The sequence below is a fragment of the Erythrolamprus reginae genome, chromosome 5 (genome assembly GCF_031021105.1).
Source record: "Erythrolamprus reginae isolate rEryReg1 chromosome 5, rEryReg1.hap1, whole genome shotgun sequence".
NCBI lineage: Eukaryota > Metazoa > Chordata > Lepidosauria > Squamata > Dipsadidae > Erythrolamprus > Erythrolamprus reginae.
Window position 1 is genome coordinate 49,851,025 of NC_091954.1, and position 22,878 is coordinate 49,873,902.

Genomic DNA, 22,878 nt, shown 5'->3' on the forward strand with positions numbered 1-22,878 from the left:
AATGATAATATGTTTGCAGTATAATGCACAGATCAGATAAATTAGAAAAATATCCAAATGTAAATACCTGGTACTTCTAATGCATTTTTTGTGGGAGCTAGAGAGACCAAAGAGAAAAGAAATGGCAGATTTTGATGAACGAAGAAAGAAAAGGGAGACACACAATTTTTTAAAATTATTGTCAGTAATTTTTTGCAAGCTTAACTCTGAAAATGAGAAAATATAGTTTGGAATACTATACATGATTTTGGTTTTGGTTTTAGAGCCTTTATCATGAGACTCTAGTATACTAATCTTCATAGAGAGGGTCAGGAGAGCAGGAATCCAAAAAGTAAGGATTCAGTGTTCAGTGAAAATAAATCTGTGGCATAATACATACATTTTTGGCAGTTTTACATGTTCCTAAATAACATCATTAAGGAATTTCATTTTTCCCAAATTATTATTTTATGACATGTTCTTCTATGCAAAATGAAATCAGTACTCAAATATACTATTTATTGTTGTCAGAGAGAATCAATACTTACTAATTATAGTGGGAGTCTTTGTTGTAAGGGAAACTGTTTCTATGAAAAAAAAAATACAGAAAGTAAGTTCCTCCTTTGAGTGACAGGAGCAATAATAACGTTGTGCTATGAAGCCTCCTATGAAATCATTTTGTACTAACAACAGTGGAGATGGTTACCTGAGCAAAAGACACCAGCATCTTCCTTGTGGTTACATTGATGAATCCCCCAGCCTGAACTGGAACACTCTTCTATGGATGATTCATTCCCTTTGCACTGAACCTGTTCTAGGTGGATGGGACCAGTGCCTTTCCCAAAAGAGGCTTCTGTGGTGGCATTGATAACTTCTCCACAGGCAAGTTGTCTGCATACAACTTTTGCATCTTCTACGTCCCAACCATCATCACAGACTGTTCCCCAGTTCCCATTGTAAAAGATTTCAAGGCGACCCTGGCATCTGTTTTCTCCATTCATTAATCTTACGGTCAATGAGCTTGTTGTTGTTACCAGGTCACTTTCTGCAATTGTCAAAAGAATAGAAACAGCAGTTTGTCCCAGTGAAATGTTATGTCGATTCTTTCCGGGTTCATGTTAAAGAGGTGTATCAGGATTTAGTAACTGGATTTTTTAATGAGGTAACATTCTGCAGATCCTGTGATCTAAACACACCCTGTGGTTTTAAAAGTACAGTGAGCCCTCGAGTTTCGCGATCTCGATCTTCGCGAAACGCTATATCGCGATTTTTCAAAAAATATTAATTAAAAAACCCCCACTTCCGCATTTGGCTTCGGGAGTCAGCTGGGAAGCGGCGCGGCTGTTTTAAAAGGTCGCAGCCGGCCTGGGGGGCTTGCCAGCACCCCCCCGAACCTGGGTTGGGGGTTTGGGGGGGTGCTGGGAAGCCCCGCAGGCCGGCTGCGACCTTTTAAAACAGCCGCGCCGCTTCCCAGCTGACTCCTGAAGCCAAACGCGGAAGTTCGCCTTTGGCGTTTGGATTCAGGACTCAGCTGGGAAGCGGCGCGGCTGTTTTAAAAGGTCGCAGCCAGCCTGGGGGGCTTCCCAGCACCCCCCCGAACCCGGGTGGCCGGGCGAGCAGCAAGCGAACGGCGGGTGGCCGGGTGAAGGGCGGGCGAGCGGCGAACGGCAGGCGAGCGGGTGCCGGGGGGGCGGGGGCAGCCGACATCCAAAGCAATCTGTCGGCTTCCGCACTTCCGTCGCTCCCCAGCTCCACCATCTGCGCATGCGCAGCCATTAAAAAGAAAAAGATCGCGCATGCGTGATCTTTTTACTTCCGGAACCCTACATTGCGAAAAATCGATTATCGCGAGGGGTCCTGGAACGGAACCCTCGCGATAATCAAGGGATCACTGTATACATGTTTAGGGCTAATGTAGTAGCTAATGTATAAAACTTTGGGGGTTTTCTTGGATCATTCACAGTTGGATGTATAGACTTTGGAAGCTCTGTTTCAGTGAAAAGGAAATTGGATGAATCTTATTTTTCTCTATCTTGTTAAAGACTTTGCTGGTTCTAGTTCCCCTTAAATCAGTGCTTCTCAAATAGTGAGGCTGGACATGCTCGGGTGATGTGGAGCTATTCCGCGGAGGGGTGGGGAGGAGGCTTGTAACCCTGGGGACCGTGGGTTTTTTTGTCGCAGGGAGCAGGACACGTATCCAGCAGGACATGAGTGACATGAGCTGGACATGCATCCTACTTGACACTAGTACCAATACCTCCATCGCATTCCTCGGCATTGTTTCCTGGGCAGCCTGTTATAATAGGAAACGTCTTGTGAGTTCAATCAAACCTCTCAAACTTGCAAGATGTTTTCCTTTACAATGGGCTGCCCTGGGCACAACACTGAGGAACACAACGGAGGTACTGGTACAAGTGTCAAGTAGGATGCGTATCTCGCAACTGGGCGCAATTTGGGAATAATAGGTCAGGCAGGGTGGGCTGAAAATGTGCCTTGGTGGAGAGTTGGGGGTTTGGGTGCGAAATATTTACTTCTTCATTGGGAGCATAAGAGGAAGAAATTGAGAAGCACTGCCTTAAATGATGATACAAGATTTTTAGTACAAAGAAATTTAAGAAAATACATACTAGGTGTTGATGTGGTGACAGCAGTACCTAAAAATAGAAGAATTAATTTCTATTAGTGAAGATGGCAGAATGATGAGGATGAACTATGGGGTTTTATTATATTGCCATTATTATCTTAATCTTTTCTTTTACACCTTTCTATTATTTAATTCGATATAATGAAGTAAAAGTGTAAAATGTAATAGATAGATCAATCAATCATTCAATCTATAATAAATCTAATCTAAAATAAAATAACAGCCCTATCTCAAAGTATAGGAACTGATCCCTGTTACTTGTTACTACTGAAACTGTAGATGGCACTTTTTTGCTGACTGCAAGCGAGCCTTCCATCTCAATTATTAAGTTGTGTGATCACACATCACATGACTTGCAACTTATTTTGGCCTTTTTCATAGACTTTATTGGAAGTTGGCTATGAAGGTTGTAAATGGCAATCATATGATTCCAGGATGCTGTGACTGCTGTAAACGCTTACCAATTGCCAATTGCCCAAAGGATCACAGGGATCCTGTACAAAGCATACCTTCAAGGACAAGTTGAAAGTCTCACTTCTCAGCGTTATTATAATTTGCTCAATAAGCAAGCACTGCCCATAAACCAATCTACTCAAGATGAACAATGCAATGTAGCCTTCCAAACAAACAAACAAAATTAGCCGACATTTTGTTCTTAAAATAAACATAAATCTCTAGACACATTATAACTAGGTTCTGCTGGTGAAGTGTGATTGTGATTTCTATAGCTGTGCATCGTTGAACTCTGCAGAGACATTTCAGAGCTCTGAATATAAAAGCTAAATGTGAAAACTGGTGAAAAGCATGTGATTTACAGTAGGAGGCTTCCATACGTGGTTGAAGAAAAACAGTAAATCCACATATTTTATTAAGCCAGAGATGATTACTCCATTGTCTACCAGGTCTCACTTTACATGAATGTACTGAAATATGCTGTAATAACTTTATTAAAACAGAAGCAGTTCATATTCCCTGAGCAAATGACCCCAGAATCTTCCTTGTGACAACAGTTATGAATGCCCCAAGGTGCATGGCAGCATTCATCAAGAGCGGATTCTATGCAAAATGAGATCAGTTCTCAAATACATCATTTACTGTTTGCAGAGACAAACAATACTTACTAAGTATAGTGGGAGTCTTTGTTGTAAGGGAAACTGTTTCTATGGAAAAAAAAATACAGAAAGTAAGCTCTTCCTTTGAGTGATAACGGAGCATTAATAACGTTGTGCTATGAAGCCTCCTATGAAATCATTTTGTACTAACAACAGTGGAGATGGTTACCTGAGCAAAAGACACCAGCATCTTCCTTGTGGTTACACTGATGAATCCCCCAGCCTGAACTGGAGCACTCTTCTATGGATGATTCATTCCCATTGCACTGAACCTGTTCTAGGTGGATGGGACCAGTGCCTTGCTCAAAAGAGGCTTCTGTGGTGGCGTTGATAACTTCTCCACAGGCAAGTTGTCTGCATACAACCTTTGCATCTTCTACGTCCCAACCATCATCACAGACTGTTCCCCAGTTCCCATTGTAAAAGATTTCAAGGCGACCCTGGCATCTGTTTTTTCCATTCATCAACCTTACAGTCAATGAGCTTGTTGTTGTTGCCAAGTCACTTTCTGCAATTGTCAAAAGAATATAAACAGCAGTTTGTCCCAGTGAAATGTTACATGGCTTCTTACAGGGTTCATTTTAAAGAGATGTATCAGGATTTACTAACTGGAATTTTTTGTGAGGTAACATTCTGCATGTGTATATCTAAGTGCATGCATGTGTGTGTGTACAACTCCCAATATTGTGATCTGTGATCTAAACACCCTGTAGCTAAATGTGGTTTTAAAAGTATACATGTTTAGGGCTAATGTAGTAGCTAATGTATAAATCTTCGGGGGTTTTCTTGGATCATTCACAGTTGGATGTATAGACTTTGGAAGCTCTGTTTCAGTGAAAAGCAAATTGGATGAGTCTTATTTTTCTCTATCTTGTTAAAGACTTTGCTGGTTCTATTTCCCCTTAAATCAGTGCTTCTCAAATAGTGAGGCGGGACATCCTCGGGGGATGTGGAGCTATGCTACGGGGGGGGGGGGGGGGAGGAGGCTTGTAACCCTGGGGATTGTGGGTTTTTTTGTCGCAGGGAGCAGGACATGTATCCAGCAGGACATGAGTGACATGAGCAGGACATGCATCCTACTTGACACTAGTACCAGTACCTCCATCGCATTCCTCGGCATTGTTTCCTGGGCAGCCTGTTATAATAGGAAAGGTCTTGTGAGTTCAATCAAACCTCTCAAACTTGCAAGATGTTTTCCTTTACAATGGGCTGCCCTGGGCACAACACTGAGGAACACAATGGAGGTACTGGTACAAGTGTCAAGTAGGATGTGTATCTCGCAACTGGGTGCAATTTGGGAATAATAGGTCAGGCAGGGTGGGCTGAAAATGTGCTTCGGTGGAGAGTTGGGGGTTTGGGTGCGAAATATTTACTTCTTCATTGGGAGCATAACAGGAAAAAATTTAGAAGCACTGCCTTAAATGATGATACAAGATTTTTAGTACAAAGAAATTTAAGAAAATACATACTAGGTGCTGATGTGGTGACAGCAGTACCTAAAAATAGAAGAATTAATTTCTATTAGTGAAGATGGCAGAATGATGAGGATGAACTATGGGGTTGTATTATACTGGAGGACAGAAGGAAAAGGGGGGACATGATCGAAACATTTAAATATATTAAAGGGTTAAATAAGGTCCAGGAGGGAAGTGTTTTTAATAGGAAAGTGAACACAAGAACAAGGGGACACAATCTGAAGTTAGTTGGGGGAAAGATCAAAAGCAACATGAGAAAATATTATTTTACTGAAAGAGTAGTAGATCCTTGGAACAAACTTCCAGCAGACGTTGTAGATAAATCCACAGTAACTGAATTTAAACATGCCTGGGATAAACATATATCCATCCTAAGATAAAATACAGAAAATAGTATAAGGGCAGACTAGATGGACCATGAGGTCTTTTTCTGCCGTCAGAGTTCTATGTTTCTATGTTTCTATGTTTCTATTGCCATTATTATCATAATCTTTTCTTTTATACTTTTCTATTCTTCTTTAACTTGATATAATGAAATAAAAGTGTGAAATGTGATAGATCAATCAATCATTCAATCCGTAATAAATCTATTCCAAAATAAAATAACAGACCTAGCTCAAAGTATAGGAACTGATCCCTGTTCCTTGTTACTACTGAAACTATAGATGGCACTTTTTTGCTGACTGCAAATGAGCCTTCCATCTCAATTATTAAGTTGTATGGTCACACAGCACATGACTTGCAACTCATTTTGGCCTTTCTCATAGACCTTATTGGAAGTTGGCTATGAAGGTTGTAAATGGCAATCATATGATTCCAGGATGCTGTGACTGCTGTAAACACTTATCAATAGCCAATTGCCCAAAGGATCACAGGGATCCTGTACAAAGCGTACCTTCAAGGACCTGTTGAAAGTCTCACTTTTCAGTGTTATTATAATTTGCTCAATAAGCAAGCACTGCCCATAAGCCAATCTACTCAAGATGATCAATGCAATGTAGCCTTCCAAACAAACAAACAAAATTAGCCGACATTTTGTTCTTAAAATAAACATAAATCTCTAGACACATTATAACTAGGTTCTTCTGGTGAAGTGTGATTGTGATTTCTATAGCTGTGCATCACTGAACTCTTCAGAGACATTTCAGAGCTCTGAATATAAAAGCTAAATGTGAAAACTGGTGAAAAGCATATGATTTACAGTAGGAGGCTTCCATAGGTGATTGAAGAAAAACAGTAAATCCACATATTTTATTAAGCCAGAGATGATTACTCCATTGTCTACCAGGTCTCACTTTACATGAATCTACTGAAATATACTGTAATAACTTTATTAAAACAGAAGCTTTTTATATTCCCTGAGCAAATGACCTCAGAATCTTCCTTGTGACAACATTTATGAACACCCCAAGGTGCATGGCAGCATTAATCAAGAACGGATTCCATGCAAAATGAGATAAGTTCTCAAATACACCATTTACTGTTTGCAGAGACTTACTTACTAAATATAGTGGGAGTCTTTGTTGTAAGGGAAACTGTTTCTATGAAAAAAAAATAAAGAAAGTAAGCTCTTCCTCTGAGTGACAGGGGAGCATTATTAACCTTGTGCTATGAAGCCTCCTATGAAATCATTTTGTACTAACAACAGTGGAGATGGTTACCTGAGCAAAAGACACCAGCATCTTCCTTGTGGTTACACTGATGAATCCCCCAGCCTGAACTGGAGCACTCTTCTATGGATGATTCATTCCCATTGCACTGAACCTGTTCTAGGTGGATGGGACCAGTGCCTTGCTCAAAAGAGGCTTCTGTGGTGGCGTTGATAACTTCTCCACAGGCAAGTTGTCTGCATACAACCTTTGCATCTTCTACGTCCCAACCATCATCACAGACTGTTCCCCAGTTCCCATTGTAAAAGATTTCAAGGCGACCCTGGCATCTGTTTTTTCCATTCATCAACCTTACAGTCAATGAGCTTGTTGTTGTTGCCAAGTCACTTTCTGCAATTGTCAAAAGAATATAAACAGCAGTTTGTCCCAGTGAAATGTTACATGGCTTCTTACAGGTTTCATTTTAAAGAGATGTATCAGGATTTACTAACTGGAATTTTTTGTGAGGTAACATTCTGCATGTGTATATCTAAGTGCATGCATGTGTGTGTGTACAACTCCCAATATTGTGATCTGTGATCTAAACACCCTGTAGCTAAATGTGGTTTTAAAAGCATACATGTTTAGGGCTAATGTAGTAGCTAATGTATAAATCTTCGGGGGTTTTCTTGGATCATTCACAGTTGGATGTATAGACTTTGGAAGCTCTGTTTCAGTTAAAAGCAAATTGGATGAGTCTTATTTTTCTCTATCTTGTTAAAGACTTTGCTGGTTCTATTTCCCCTTAAATCAGTGCTTCTCAAATAGTGAGGCGGGACATCCTCGGGGGATGTGGAGCTATGCTACGGGGGGGGGGGGGAGGAGGCTTGTAACCCTGGGGATTGTTGGTTTTTTTGTCGCAGGGAGCAGGACATGTATCCAGCAGGACATGAGTGACATGAGCAGGACATGCATCCTACTTGACACTAGTACCAGTACCTCCATCGCATTCCTCGGCATTGTTTCCTGGGCAGCCTGTTATAATAGGAAACGTCTTGTGTTGTATCCTGTAATGGCTACCTTGTAACTCTGTAAATAGTTTGTTCCTCTTTCAGCGCTGTCTGAGCCCAAGCAGGAAGTCGCTCCTGATTGGCTCAGACGCGGCCGGCTCTAGCTTTGGCGGGAACCGCAAATATATAAAAGGAGCGGTTTCTCCAGGCAGAGCCAGTCGGTACTCGCTGAATTGTCACTTTACCTTGCTGAGCTGTCACTTGTTCTCTGAGCTGAATAAAAGTACCGATTGCTCCAACCCTGTCTCTGGGTCTACTTCACTGGCGACGAACGGACGGAAGAAACTTCGCGTGCAACATGGACAAAATCCAGATCGGCCAGGCTCCGGAACTCGTCGATCCCGAGAAATCGACATGGGACGAGTACATGGCCACCTTCGAGATCTTCCTCGAGGCGGCGGGAATGCAGGACGCCGAAGCCGATCGCAGACGGGCTATTTTCCTTAACTACTGCGGCGCAGAAATCCGCAGACTTGCCCAAACTCTCACCGAACCGGAACAAGCAAGAGCCACAGCGTGGGACGTCCTACAACAAAAACTGGCGAGCCACTTCAAGCCGACCAAACCAGCCATGGTTTTTCGGCATCAATTCCACATGATGGCTCAGAGGGAAACCGAGTCGATCAGCCAGTTTACAACGCGGCTGCGAACAGTACTTGCTCAATGCAAGTTTAAAGACCCGGAAGCTCGCCTCACCGACGCCTTGGTTTTCGGCATGAAAAGCAACACGGTGAGAAATAAACTCCTCATCGAAGAAGAGCCGACTCTACAAACCGTGATTAAACTGGTGCAAACCGCAGAAGCAGCCGACGCAGCGGCGAGAGAATTGAAAGAGCACGGAAGGCGAGAAATCATTGCAAAAATCGACTCCGCGTCTCCCAGCACCGTGGAAACAGACAACCTCAGCCAACAAATTCCCAGCGGAGACAACTGCCTCCTGGTGCAAGACCAGCCGAGACACCTGAGAGATACTCACCCAGCACCCTGCGCGGGCTGCCGGGGAAATCACCAGCGCCATCGATGCCCCTTCCGAGACGCTACATGCCGCCGTTGCAACCGGAGAGGCCACATCGCCATCGCATGCAGAGCAACAGCGCCAGAGGAAACATTTGCCACACCACAATACCAGCGACCTCCAAACCAGACCCCCCAATCGCGAGAAAGGAGACCATTCCGCAACGCGGGTCAAAGGAACTACTCAACCGCTAACCGCGACTACTATAGAGGTAACTCTCAATTTTCCGTGAATAACACGGCAACCAAAAAAGGGGCTAAAATTGTTATATCACTGTTACTCAATAACCAACCGTGCTCAATGGAGCTGGATACGGGCTCTAGATATACCATCATGCCCTGGGAAAAATTTAAACTGTATATGCCTAATGTATCTAAGGCTGACCTAAATCAAACCTCTTTGGTGATTAGAGACTTTCAGGGGGGAGTAATCTCGGTCTTGGGAACAGCAAATGTACCTATCGCATTCAAGAATGTTAAATGTACCCTTCCCATGCTTATTGTAACAGGGGCCAAGCACTCTCTTCTGGGTTTAGCATGGATGGAACCACTGGGGATCGAGATTTCGGGTGTGTGTAATGTAAACTGTTATGATATGCCTAACTTTGTGAAAGAGTTCCCCGAAGTGTTCAGCCCCACATTGGGATTGTATAAGGGCCCCCCTATATCTTTCTCTATTGACCCCAAGGTCCCACCGATCAGACTAAAACCTCGCAGGGTCCCCCTGCCGCTCCTCCCCAAACTAGACATACAGCTGGACAAACTCATTAGCCAAGGTATTTTGGTCCCTGTAGAACAGGGGCCATGGGAAACTCCCATAGTTACCCCTCTGAAGCCAGATGGCTCTTTAAGAGTTTGCGCTGATTACAAATCGACCCTGAACAAGGCACTCCAACACCACCCCTACCCCATCCCGGTTGTGCAACAACTGCTACACTCCCTGGGGGAGGGGAAAAGGTTCGCAAAGATCGACCTGGCGCAAGCTTACCAGCAACTTCCGGTCGATGAACAAACAGCAAACGCCCAAACAATTGTAACGCACAGGGGGGCTTTCAAATGCACGAGGTTACAGTTTGGGGTAAGCATAGCCCCAGGAATATTCCAGAGCATTATGGAACGCCTATTGTCAGGGGTAAATGGGGCCATTCCATACTTTGATGACATCTTAATTGCAGGGGAAAACCAGGAACAACGTCCTGGGCACGTTTAATTTATGCATGGTATGTCTGTGTGTATGACTGTTAGTATATGGGTTTTTTAAATATTTAAATATTTTAAATTTGTCTGATTGCTTATGATTTGTTTTTACATGTTGTGAGCCGCCCCGAGTCTTCGGAGAGGGGCGGCATACAAATCTAAGTAATAAATAAATAAATAAATAAACAAGTAAACAAAAGAATAAGGGAAGTACTTAAGAGGTTACAGAACAAAGGTTTAAGAATCAAGCCTGATAAATGTGTCTGGGGAACCAACAGTATAGAATTCCTAGGATATAAAATAGATAAGGAAGGTATCCACCCCACAACAGAGAAGCTGAGAGCAATTAGAGAAGCCCCAGAGCCACGAGATAAGAATGAGTTGCAGGCATTTTTGGGCCTCCTTAATTTTTATTCCGTCTTTTTAAAGCAGAAGGCAACAGTAGCAGAGCCTCTCCATCGTTTACTCCAGAAGGAAGCCCACTGGACATGGGGGAAAACTGAACGTGAAGCTTTTTCTCAAATAAAAAATTTATTAACTTCTAAAAGTGTAGTAGTCCAATATAGTGCTTCACTACCCATTAGACTCACGTGCGACGCTTCGCCGTACGGCATAGGAGGAGTCCTAGCTCACGTTCTACCTAATAAGACAGAGGCCCCAATAGCATTTTTTTCAAGAACCATGACCAGCACAGAGAGGAATTATAGCCAGTTAGACAAGGAGGCTCTAGCATTAGTGGCAGGGGTAAAGAAGTTTCACAATTACATTTTTGGAAGAAGCTTTGAGCTAGTCACTGACCACAAACCCCTACTAGGCCTGCTAGCCCCCAACAAGCCCACTCCACCTTTTATGTCTCCAAGACTAATCAGATGGGCTCTTTTCCTCTCAGGGTATCAGTATGAGCTCACCCACAAGGGGGGGAAGGAAATCAATCATGCAGACGGCCTCAGCAGATGCCCCATAGCAGACTTAGTGGAAGACCCTGTTCCTTCCACAGATGTGTTAATGATAGAACTCGAGGAAAACCCACTAACCACAGCAAAAGAGGTAGCTGCACACACGCAGCAAGATCAAATCCTTAAACAAGTGGTGAACTGTGTTCTAAAGGGATGGCAAAATGATGTTGTGAAACCTGAATTGTGTGATTTTAAAAACAAAAGACTTGAGTTATCGTATGTAAAAGGTTGTTTGCTGTGGGGGGATAGAGTGATCATCCCCAAAAGCCTAAGGGGAAAGGTACTCAAAATGTTACATGTGGGTCATCCCGGGATTGTCAGGATGAAGAGCCTGGCAAGGGGGCATTTATGGTGGCCAGGGCTGGATGCTGATATTGAAAGTTGGGTTTCAAAGTGTGATCCGTGCCAAGAGTCACGGCCCAGTCCCCCCAAAACAACTCCGGCTGAGTGGGAACAGCCTGCTGGTCCTTGGTCTAGAATCCACATTGATTTTGCTAGCCCAGTGGGGTCTCAGTATTTTTTAATAGTGGTTGATGCCTTCTCCAAATGGTTGGAAATAATAGCAATGAACAACATAACCACAAGTGCCACTATCAAGGTATTGAGCAGACTGTTTGCATCCCATGGTTGCCCAGATCTCTTAGTGTCTGACAATGGGCCACAGCTAACAGCCAGGCAATTCGAATTGTTCCTAGATGGCCTAGGGGTCAGGCATGCCCTCATCTCGCCTTATTCGCCCTGGGCTAACGGATTGGCAGAACGTTACGTACGGGTGGCAAAGGAGGCATTGCGCAGGTCAGGCCCTGGGGATGTGCAACAGAACTTGGACCAATTCTTACTCACCCAACACATTACCCCTAACTCGCACACACATGTAAGCCCTGCAGAGTTATTGATGGGAAGGAAGTTGAGGTCACCACTAGACAGGTTAAACCCAAGGTTCTGTGTTAATAATAACCAAATGTGTACAAAACCTGAAAGAGAAATGTATTTGGGACAAAATGTATATGTAAAAAGTTTTGATGGAAATGTAAACTGGATGAAGGGAATTATTGTTAAGCAAAATGCACCTAAGACCTATGTTGTTAAACTAGAGGATGGTCGTTTGTGGAAACGACACATAGACCACATTCGGAAGCGAACAGAAAATCAATTGCCACAAACCGCTGACATGGACTCTCCTCCTTCAACAGACTTTAGTACATTGCCCGAAATAAGAGACACGCAAAGAGACTTATCGGGCCAGGGGGAACCATCCAGCGACGCCGAACCATCCTCGTCCTCCGAAGCCTTCGTTGGGCCCGCCAGGCCAAGTCCGCCACACCGGGAGAACAGCGGCGAGCCATCCTCCACAGTCGGTGGCGAAGGAGAAATTGAACTGCGCAGGTCAGCGCGAGCTCCTCAGAGGCCCCACCGATTGGACGACTTTGTCACATGGCTCTCTTGATGGATGTGTCCAACTATGAGGGGAGGGGTGTTGTATCCTGTAATGGCTACCTTGTAACTCTGTAAATAGTTTGTTCCTCTTTCAGCGCTGTCTGAGCCCAAGCAGGAAGTCGCTCCTGATTGGCTCAGACGCGGCCGGCTCTAGCTTTGGCGGGAACCGCAAATATATAAAAGGAGCGGTTTCTCCAGGCAGAGCCAGTCGGTACTCGCTGAATTGTCACTTTACCTTGCTGAGCTGTCACTTGTTCTCTGAGCTGAATAAAAGTACCGATTGCTCCAACCCTGTCTCTGGGTCTACTTCATCTTGTGAGTTCAATCAAACCTCTCAAACTTGCAAGATGTTTTCCTTTACAATGGGCTGCCCTGGGCACAACACTGAGGAACACAATGGAGGTACTGGTACAAGTGTCAAGTAGGATGTGTATCTCGCAACTGGGTGCAATTTGGGAATAATAGGTCAGGCAGGGTGGGCTGAAAATGTGCCTCGGTGGAGAGTTGGGGGTTTGGGTGTAAAATATTTACTTCTTCATTGGGAGCATAACAGGAAAAAATTGAGAAGCACTGCCTTTAATTATGATACAAGATTTTAAGTACAAAGAAATTTCAGAAAATACATACTAGGGGCTGATGTGGTGACAGCAGTACCTAAAAATAGAAGAAATAACTTGTGAGTGAAGATGGCAGAATGATGAGGATGAATTACGGGGTTATATTATATTGCCATTATTATCATAATATTTCATTTATACTTTTCTATTCTTCTTTAACTTGATATAATGAAATAAAAGTGAGAAATGTGATAGATAGATCAACCAATCATTCAGTCTATAATAAATCTAATCTAAAATAAAAGAGAAAACCTAGCTTAAATTTAGGAACTGATTCCTGTTACTTGTTACTACTGAAACTATAGATGGCACTTTTTTGCTGATTGCAAATGAGCCTTCCATCTCAATTATTAAGTTGTATGGTCACATAGCACATGACTTGCAACTCATTTTGGCCTTTCTCATAGACATTATTGGAAGTTGGCTAGGAAGGTTGTAAATGGCAATCATATGATTCCAGGATGCTGTGACTGCTGTAAACACTTATCAATAGCCAATTGCCCAAAGGATCACAGGGATCCTGTACAAAGCGTACCTTCAAGGACCTGTTGAAAGTCTCACTTTTCAGTGTTATTATAATTTGCTCAATAAGCAAGCACTGCCCATAAGCCAATCTACTCAAGATGATCAATGCAATGTAGCCTTCCAAACAAACAAACAAAATTAGCCGACATTTTGTTCTTAAAATAAACATAAATCTCTAGACACATTATAACTAGGTTCTTCTGGTGAAGTGTGATTGTGATTTCTATAGCTGTGCATCATTGAACTCTTCAGAGACATTTCAGAGCTCTGAATATAAAAGCTAAATGTGAAAACTGGTGAAAAGCATATGATTTACAGTAGGAGGCTTCCATAGGTGATTGAAGAAAAACAGTAAATCCACATATTTTATTAAGCCAGAGATGATTACTCCATTGTCTACCAGGTCTCACTTTACATGAATCTACTGAAATATACTGTAATAACTTTATTAAAACAGAAGCATTTTATATTCCCTGAGCAAATGACCTCAGAATCTTCCTTGTGACAACATTTATGAACACCCCAAGGTGCATGGCAGCATTAATCAAGAACGGATTCCATGCAAAATGAGATAAGTTCTCAAATACACCATTTACTGTTTGCAGAGACTTACTTACTAAATATAGTGGGAGTCTTTGTTGTAAGGGAAACTGTTTCTATGAAACAGTTTCTATGAGACTTACTTACTAAATATAGTGGGAGTCTTTGTTGTAAGGGAAACTGTTTCTATGAAAAAAAAATAAAGAAAGCTCTTCCTCTGAGTGACAGGGGAGCATTATTAACCTTGTGCTATGAAGCCTCCTATGAAATCATTTTGTACTAACAACAGTGGAGATGGTTACCTGAGCAAAAGACACCAGCATCTTCCTTGTGGTTACACTGATGAATCCCCCAGCCTGAACTGGAGCACTCTTCTATGGATGATTCATTCCCATTGCACTGAACCTGTTCTAGGTGGATGGGACCAGTGCCTTGCTCAAAAGAGGCTTCTGTGGTGGCGTTGATAACTTCTCCACAGGCAAGTTGTCTGCATACAACCTTTGCATCTTCTACGTCCCAACCATCATCACAGACTGTTCCCCAGTTCCCATTGTAAAAGATTTCAAGGCGACCCTGGCATCTGTTTTTTCCATTCATCAACCTTACAGTCAATGAGCTTGTTGTTGTTGCCAAGTCACTTTCTGCAATTGTCAAAAGAATATAAACAGCAGTTTGTCCCAGTGAAATGTTACATGGCTTCTTACAGGGTTCATTTTAAAGAGATGTATCAGGATTTACTAACTGGAATTTTTTGTGAGGTAACATTCTGCATGTGTATATCTAAGTGCATGCATGTGTGTGTGTACAACTCCCAATATTGTGATCTGTGATCTAAACACCCTGTAGCTAAATGTGGTTTTAAAAGTATACATGTTTAGGGCTAATGTAGTAGCTAATGTATAAATCTTCGGGGGTTTTCTTGGATCATTCACAGTTGGATGTATAGACTTTGGAAGCTCTGTTTCAGTGAAAAGCAAATTGGATGAGTCTTATTTTTCTCTATCTTGTTAAAGACTTTGCTGGTTCTATTTCCCCTTAAATCAGTGCTTCTCAAATAGTGAGGCGGGACATCCTCGGGGGATGTGGAGCTATGCTACGGGGGGGGGGAGGAGGCTTGTAACCCTGGGGATTGTGGGTTTTTTTGTCGCAGGGAGCAGGACATGTATCCAGCAGGACATGAGTGACATGAGCAGGACATGCATCCTACTTGACACTAGTACCAGTACCTCCATCGCATTCCTCGGCATTGTTTCCTGGGCAGCCTGTTATAATAGGAAAGGTCTTGTGAGTTCAATCAAACCTCTCAAACTTGCAAGATGTTTTCCTTTACAATGGGCTGCCCTGGGCACAACACTGAGGAACACAATGGAGGTACTGGTACAAGTGTCAAGTAGGATGTGTATCTCGCAACTGGGTGCAATTTGGGAATAATAGGTCAGGCAGGGTGGGCTGAAAATGTGCTTCGGTGGAGAGTTGGGGGTTTGGGTGCGAAATATTTACTTCTTCATTGGGAGCATAACAGGAAAAAATTTAGAAGCACTGCCTTAAATGATGATACAAGATTTTTAGTACAAAGAAATTTAAGAAAATACATACTAGGTGCTGATGTGGTGACAGCAGTACCTAAAAATAGAAGAATTAATTTCTATTAGTGAAGATGGCAGAATGATGAGGACAGCAGTACCTAAAAATAGAAGAATGATGTGGTGACAGCAGTACCTAAAAATAGAAGAATTAATTTCTATTAGTGAAGATGGCAGAATGATGAGGATGAACTATGGGGTTGTATTATACTGGAGGACAGAAGGAAAAGGGGGGACATGATCGAAACATTTAAATATATTAAAGGGTTAAATAAGGTCCAGGAGGGAAGTGTTTTTAATAGGAAAGTGAACACAAGAACAAGGGGACACAATCTGAAGTTAGTTGGGGGAAAGATCAAAAGCAACATGAGAAAATATTATTTTACTGAAAGAGTAGTAGATCCTTGGAACAAACTTCCAGCAGACGTTGTAGATAAATCCACAGTAACTGAATTTAAACATGCCTGGGATAAACATATATCCATCCTAAGATAAAATACAGAAAATAGTATAAGGGCAGACTAGATGGACCATGAGGTCTTTTTCTGCCGTCAGAGTTCTATGTTTCTATGTTTCTATGTTTCTATTGCCATTATTATCATAATCTTTTCTTTTATACTTTTCTATTCTTCTTTAACTTGATATAATGAAATAAAAGTGTGAAATGTGATAGATCAATCAATCATTCAATCCGTAATAAATCTATTCCAAAATAAAATAACAGACCTAGCTCAAAGTATAGGAACTGATCCCTGTTCCTTGTTACTACTGAAAGTATAGATGGCGCTTATTTGCTGACTGCAAGCGAGCCTTCCATCTCAATTATTAAGTTGTGTGATCACACAGCACATGACTTGCAACTCATTTTGGCCTTTCTCATAGACCTTATTGGAAGTTGGCTAGGAAGGTTGTAAATGGCAATCATATGATTCCAGGATGCTGTGACTGCTGTAAACACTTATCAATAGCCAATTGCCCAAAGGATCACAGGGATCCTGTACAAAGCATACCTTCAAGGACCTGTTGAAAGTCTCACTTTTCAGTGTTATTATAATTTGCTCAATAAGCAAGCTCTGCCCATAAGCCAATCTACTCAAGATGATCAATGCAATGTAGCCTTCCAAACAAACAAACAAAATTAGCCGACATTTTGTTCTTAAAATAAACATAAATCTCTAGACACATTATAACTAGGTTCTTCTGGTGAAGTGTGATTGTGATTTCTATAGCTGTGCATCATTGAACTCTTCAGAGACATTTCAGAGCTCTGAATATAAAAGCTAAATGTGAAAACTGGTGAAAAGCATGTGATTTACAGTAAGAGGCTTCCATAGGTGGTTGAAGAAAAACAGTAAATCCACATATTTTATTAAGCCAGAGATGATTACTCCATTGTCTACCAGGTCTCACTTTACATGAATCTACTGAAATATACTGTAATAACTTTATTAAAACAGAAGCATTTTATATTCCCTGAGCAAATGACCTCAGAATCTTCCTTGTGACAACATTTATGAACACCCCAAGGTGCATGGCAGCATTAATCAAGAATGGATTCTATGCAAAATGAGATAAGTTCTCAAATACACCATTTACTGTTTGCAGAGACAAACAATACTTACTAAATATAGTGGGAGTCTTTGTTGTAAGGGAAACTGTTTCTATGGAAAAAAAATAAAGAAAGCTCTTCCTCTGAGTGACAGGGGAGCATAACAACAGTGGAGATGGTTACCTGAGCAAAAGACACCAGCATCTTCCTTGTGGTTACACTGATGAATCCCCCAGCCTGAACTGGAGCACTCTTCTATGGATGATTCATTCCCATTGCACTGAACCTGTTCTAGGTGGATGGGACCAGTGCCTTGCTCAAAAGAGGCTTCTGTGGTGGCGTTGATAACTTCTCCACAGGCAAGTTGTCTGCATACAACCTTTGCATCTTCTACGTCCCAACCATCATCACAGACTGTTCCCCAGTTCCCATTGTAAAAGATTTCAAGGCGACCCTGGCATCTGTTTTTTCCATTCATCAACCTTACAGTCAATGAGCTTGTTGTTGTTGCCAAGTCACTTTCTGCAATTGTCAAAAGAATATAAACAGCAGTTTGTCCCAGTGAAATGTTACATCGATTCTTACAGGGTTCATTTTAAAGAGATGTATCAGGATTTACTAACTGGAATTTTTTGTGAGGTAACATTCTGCATGTGTATATCTAAGTGCATGCATGTGTGTGTGTACAACTCCCAATATTGTGATCTGTGATCTAAACACCCTGTAGCTAAATGTGGTTTTAAAAGCATACATGTTTAGGGCTAATGTAGTAGCTAATGTATAAATCTTCGGGGGTTTTCTTGGATCATTCACAGTTGGATGTATAGACTTTGGAAGCTCTGTTTCAGTGAAAAGCAAATTGGATGAGTCTTATTTTTCTCTATCTTGTTAAAGACTTTGCTGGTTCTATTTCCCCTTAAATCAGTGCTTCTCAAATAGTGAGGCGGGACATCCTCGGGGGATGTGGAGCTATGCTACCGGGGGGGGGGGGGGAGGAGGCTTGTAACCCTGGGGATTGTGGGGTTTTTTGTTGCAGGGAGCAGGACATGTATCCAGCAGGACATGAGTGACATGAGCAGGACATGCATCCTACTTGACACTAGTACCAGTACCTCCATCGCATTCCTCGGCATTGTTTCCTGGGCAGCCTGTTATAATAGGAAACGTCTTGTGAGTTCAATCAAACCTCTCAAACTTGCAAGATGTTTTCCTTTACAATGGGCTGCCCTGGGCACAACACTGAGGAACACAACGGAGGTACTGGTACAAGTGTCAAGTAGGATGTGTATCTCGCAACTGGGTGCAATTTGGGAATAATAGGTCAGGCAGGGTGGGCTGAAAATGTGCCTCGGTGGAGAGTTGGGGGTTTGGGTGCGAAATATTTACTTCTTCATTGGGAGCATAACAGGAAAAAATTTAGAAGCACTGCCTTAAATGATGATACAAGATTTTTAGTACAAAGAAATTTAAGAAAATACATACTAGGTGCTGATGTGGTGACAGCAGTACCTAAAAATAGAAGAATTAATTTCTATTAGTGAAGATGGCAGAATGATGAGGATGAACTATGGGGTTGTATTATACTGGAGGACAGAAGGAAAAGGGGGGACATGATCGAAACATTTAAATATATTAAAGGGTTAAATAAGGTCCAGGAGGGAAGTGTTTTTAATAGGAAAGTGAACACAAGAACAAGGGGACACAATCTGAAGTTAGTTGGGGGAAAGATCAAAAGCAACATGAGAAAATATTATTTTACTGAAAGAGTAGTAGATCCTTGGAACAAACTTCCAGCAGACGTTGTAGATAAATCCACAGTAACTGAATTTAAACATGCCTGGGATAAACATATATCCATCCTAAGATAAAATACAGAAAATAGTATAAGGGCAGACTAGATGGACCATGAGGTCTTTTTCTGCCGTCAGAGTTCTATGTTTCTATGTTTCTATTGCCATTATTTCATAATCTTTTCTTTTATACTTTTCTATTCTTCTTTAACTTGATATAATGAAATAAAAGTGTGAAATGTGATAGATCAATCAATCATTCAATCTGTAATAAATCTATTCCAAAATAAAATAACAGACCTAGCTCAAAGTATAGGAACTGATCCCTGTTCCTTGTTACTACTGAAAGTATAGATGGCGCTTATTTGCTGACTGCAAGCGAGCCTTCCATCTCAATTATTAAGTTGTGTGATCACACATCACATGACTTGCAACTTATTTTGGCCTTTTTCATAGACTTTATTGGAAGTTGGCTATGAAGGTTGTAAATGGCAATCATATGATTCCAGGATGCTGTGACTGCTGTAAACGCTTACCAATTGCCAATTGCCCAAAGGATCACAGGGATCCTGTACAAAGCGTACCTTCAAGGACCTGTTGAAAGTCTCACTTTTCAGTGTTATTATAATTTGCTCAATAAGCAAGCACTGCCCATAAACCAGTCTACTCAAGATGAACAATGCAATGTAGCCTTCCAAACAAACAAACAAAATTAGCCGACATTTTGTTCTTAAACATAAATCTCTAGACACATTATAACTAGGTTCTGCTGGTGAACTGTGATTGTGATTTCTATAGCTGTGCATCATTGCACTCTTCAGAGACATTTCAGAGCTCTGAATATAAAAGCTAAATGTGAAAACTGGTGAAAAGCATGTGATTTACAGTAAGAGGCTTCCATAGGTGGTTGAAGAAAAACAGTAAATCCACATATTTTATTAAGCTAGAGATGATTACTCCATTGTCTACCAGGTCTCACTTTACATGAATGTACCGAAATATGCTGTAATAACTTTATTAAAACAGAAGCAGTTCAGATTCCCTGAGCAAATGACCCCAGAATCTTCCTTGTGACAACAGTTATGAACGCCCCAAGGTGCATGGCAGCATTAATCAAGAGCGGATTCTATGCAAAATGAGATCAGTTCTCAAATACACCATTTACTGTTTGCAGAGACAAACAATACTTACTAAGTATAGTGGGAGTCTTTGTTGTAAGGGAAACTGTTTCTATGGGGAAAAAAATACAGAAAGTAAGCTCTTCCTTTGAGTGATAACGGAGCATTAATAACGTTGTGCTATGAAGCCTCCTATGAAATCATTTTGTACTAACAACAGTGGAGATGGTTACCTGAGCAAAAGACACCAGCATCTTCCTTGTGGTTGCACTGATGAATCCCCCAGCCTGAACTGGAGCACTCTTCTATGGATGATTCATTCCCGTTGCACTGAACCTGTTCTAGGTGGATGGGACCAGTGCCTTGCTCAAAAGAGGCTTCTGTGGTGGCGTTGATAACTTCTCCACAGGCAAGTTGTCTGCATACAACCTTTGCATCTTCTACGTCCCAACCATCATCACAGACTGTTCCCCAGTTCCCATTGTAAAAGATTTCAAGGCGACCCTGGCATCTGTTTTTTCCATTCATCAACCTTACAGTCAATGAGCTTGTTGTTGTTGCCAAGTCACTTTCTGCAATTGTCAAAAGAATATAAACAGCAGTTTGTCCCAGTGAAATGTTACATGGATTCTTACAGGGTTCATTTTAAAGAGATGTATCAGGATTTACTAACTGGAATTTTTTGTGAGGTAACATTCTGCATGCGTATATCTAAGTGCATGCATGTATATGTGTACAACAATCAATATCGTGGTCTGTGATCTAAACACCCTTTAGCTAAATGAGTTTTTAAGAGCATACATGTTTAGGGCTGATCTAGCAGCTAATGTATAATTCTTTGGGAGTTTTCTTGGATCTTTCACAAATGGATGTATAAACTTTGGAAACTCCCTTTCAGTGAAAAACAAATAGGATGAATCTTATTTTTCTTTATCTTGTAAAAGACTTTGCTGCTTCTATTTCCAGTTAAGTCAGTGCATCTTAAACAGTGGGACGGCACCTCCTCAGGGGATGTGGAGCTATGCCGGGGGGGGGGGGGGGGGGGCTTGTAACCCTGGGGACCGTGCTTTTTTTTGTCGCAGGGAGCCGGACATGCATCTTACTTGACACTACTACCAGTACTTCCATCGCATTCCTCAGCATTGTGTCCTGGGCAGCCTGTTGTAAAAGAAAACGTCTTGTGAGTTCGATCAAACTTCTCGAACTTACGAGATGTTTTCCTTTAGATTGGGCTGCCCTGGGCAGAACACTGAGGAACACAACGGAGGTACTGGTACAAGTGTCAAGTAGGATATGCATCTCACAACTGGGCGCAATTTGGGAATAATAGTCAGGCAGGGTGGGCTTCAAGATGCGCCTCGGTGGAGCGTTGGGGGTTGGGGTGCGAAATATTTACTTCTTCCTTGGGAGCATAACAGGAAAAAATTGAGAAGCACTGCCTTAAATGATGATACAAGATTTTTAGTACAAAGAAATTTAAGAAAATACATACTAGGTGCTGATGTGGTGACAGCAGTACCTAAAAATAGAAGAATTAATTTCTGTTAGTGGAGATGGCAGAATGATGAGGATGAATTACGGGGTTGTATTATATTGCCATTATTATCATAATCTTTTCCTTTATACTTTTCTATTCTTCTTTAACTTGATATGATGAAATAAAGGTGTGAAATGTGATAGATCAATCAATCATTCAGTCCATAATAAATCTATTCTAAAATAAAATAACAGACCTAGCTCAAAGTATAGGAACTGATCCCTGTTCCTTGTTACTACTGAAAGTATAGAAGGCGCTTATTTGCTGACTGCAAGCGAGCCTTCCATCTCAATTATTAAGTTGTGTGATCACACATCACATGACTTGCAACTTATTTTGGCCTTTTTCATAGACTTTATTGGAAGTTGGCTATGAAGGTTGTAAATGGCAATCACATCACTCCAGGATGCTGTGACGGTAGTGAACGAATACCAGTTGCCAAGTGTCCAAAGGATCACAGGGGACCTGCACAAACCATATCTTCAAGGACCTGTTGAAAGTCTCACTTTTCATTGCTATTACCATTTGGTCAATAAGCAAGCACTGCCCATAAGCCAATCTACTCAAGATAATCAATGCAATGCAGCATTTCAAACAAAAAAAATATCAGCCGACCTTTCATTCTTAAAATAAACATAAATCTCTAGCCACATTATAACTAAGTTCTGCTGGTGAAGGTGGATTGTAATTTCTATAGCTTTGCATCACTGAACTCTTCAGAGACATTTCAGAGCTCTGAATATAAAAGCTATATGGGAAAACAGTTGAAAAGCATGTGATTTACAGTAAGAGGCTTCCATAGGTTGAAGAAGAAAAAGAGTAAATCCCCGTATTTTATTTAGTCAGAGATGTATACTCCATAGTCTACCAGGTCTCACTTCACATGAATGTACTGAAACATACTCTAATAATTTTATTAAAACTGAATCAGCTCATATTACCTGAGCAAATGACCCCAGAATCTTCCTTGTGACAACAGTTATGAACGCCCCAAGGTGCATGGCATCATTCATCAAGAGCGGATTCTATGCAAAATGAGATCAGTTCTCAAATACACCATTTACTGTTTTCAGAGACAATGAATACTTACTAATTATAGTGGGAGTCTGTGTTGTAAGGGAAACTGTTTCTATGAAAAAAAAAATA

At 41.5% G+C, this 22,878-nt stretch overlaps 1 protein-coding gene across 1 annotated transcript in view; it reads right to left on the bottom strand.

Moving 5' to 3' along the window:
* Positions 1 to 22,878, bottom strand: part of LOC139168589 (scavenger receptor cysteine-rich domain-containing protein DMBT1-like) — a 100,948-nt gene that overhangs the window by 20,974 nt on the left and 57,096 nt on the right. Inside the window, exons 33-49 of the mRNA XM_070754212.1 lie at positions 22,823 to 22,861; positions 21,688 to 21,714; positions 20,429 to 20,767; positions 20,269 to 20,307; positions 18,770 to 18,796; positions 17,471 to 17,809; positions 15,752 to 15,778; positions 14,458 to 14,796; positions 13,101 to 13,127; positions 6,872 to 7,210; positions 5,205 to 5,231; positions 3,905 to 4,243; positions 3,745 to 3,783; positions 2,607 to 2,633; positions 686 to 1,024; positions 528 to 566; positions 68 to 97 (exon numbers count right to left, since the gene is read on the bottom strand). Of these exons, the coding sequence (XP_070610313.1) occupies positions 68 to 97; positions 528 to 566; positions 686 to 1,024; positions 2,607 to 2,633; positions 3,745 to 3,783; positions 3,905 to 4,243; positions 5,205 to 5,231; positions 6,872 to 7,210; positions 13,101 to 13,127; positions 14,458 to 14,796; positions 15,752 to 15,778; positions 17,471 to 17,809; positions 18,770 to 18,796; positions 20,269 to 20,307; positions 20,429 to 20,767; positions 21,688 to 21,714; positions 22,823 to 22,861 (2,382 nt within the window). The remainder of the gene's footprint in view (positions 1 to 67; positions 98 to 527; positions 567 to 685; positions 1,025 to 2,606; positions 2,634 to 3,744; positions 3,784 to 3,904; positions 4,244 to 5,204; positions 5,232 to 6,871; positions 7,211 to 13,100; positions 13,128 to 14,457; positions 14,797 to 15,751; positions 15,779 to 17,470; positions 17,810 to 18,769; positions 18,797 to 20,268; positions 20,308 to 20,428; positions 20,768 to 21,687; positions 21,715 to 22,822; positions 22,862 to 22,878) is intronic.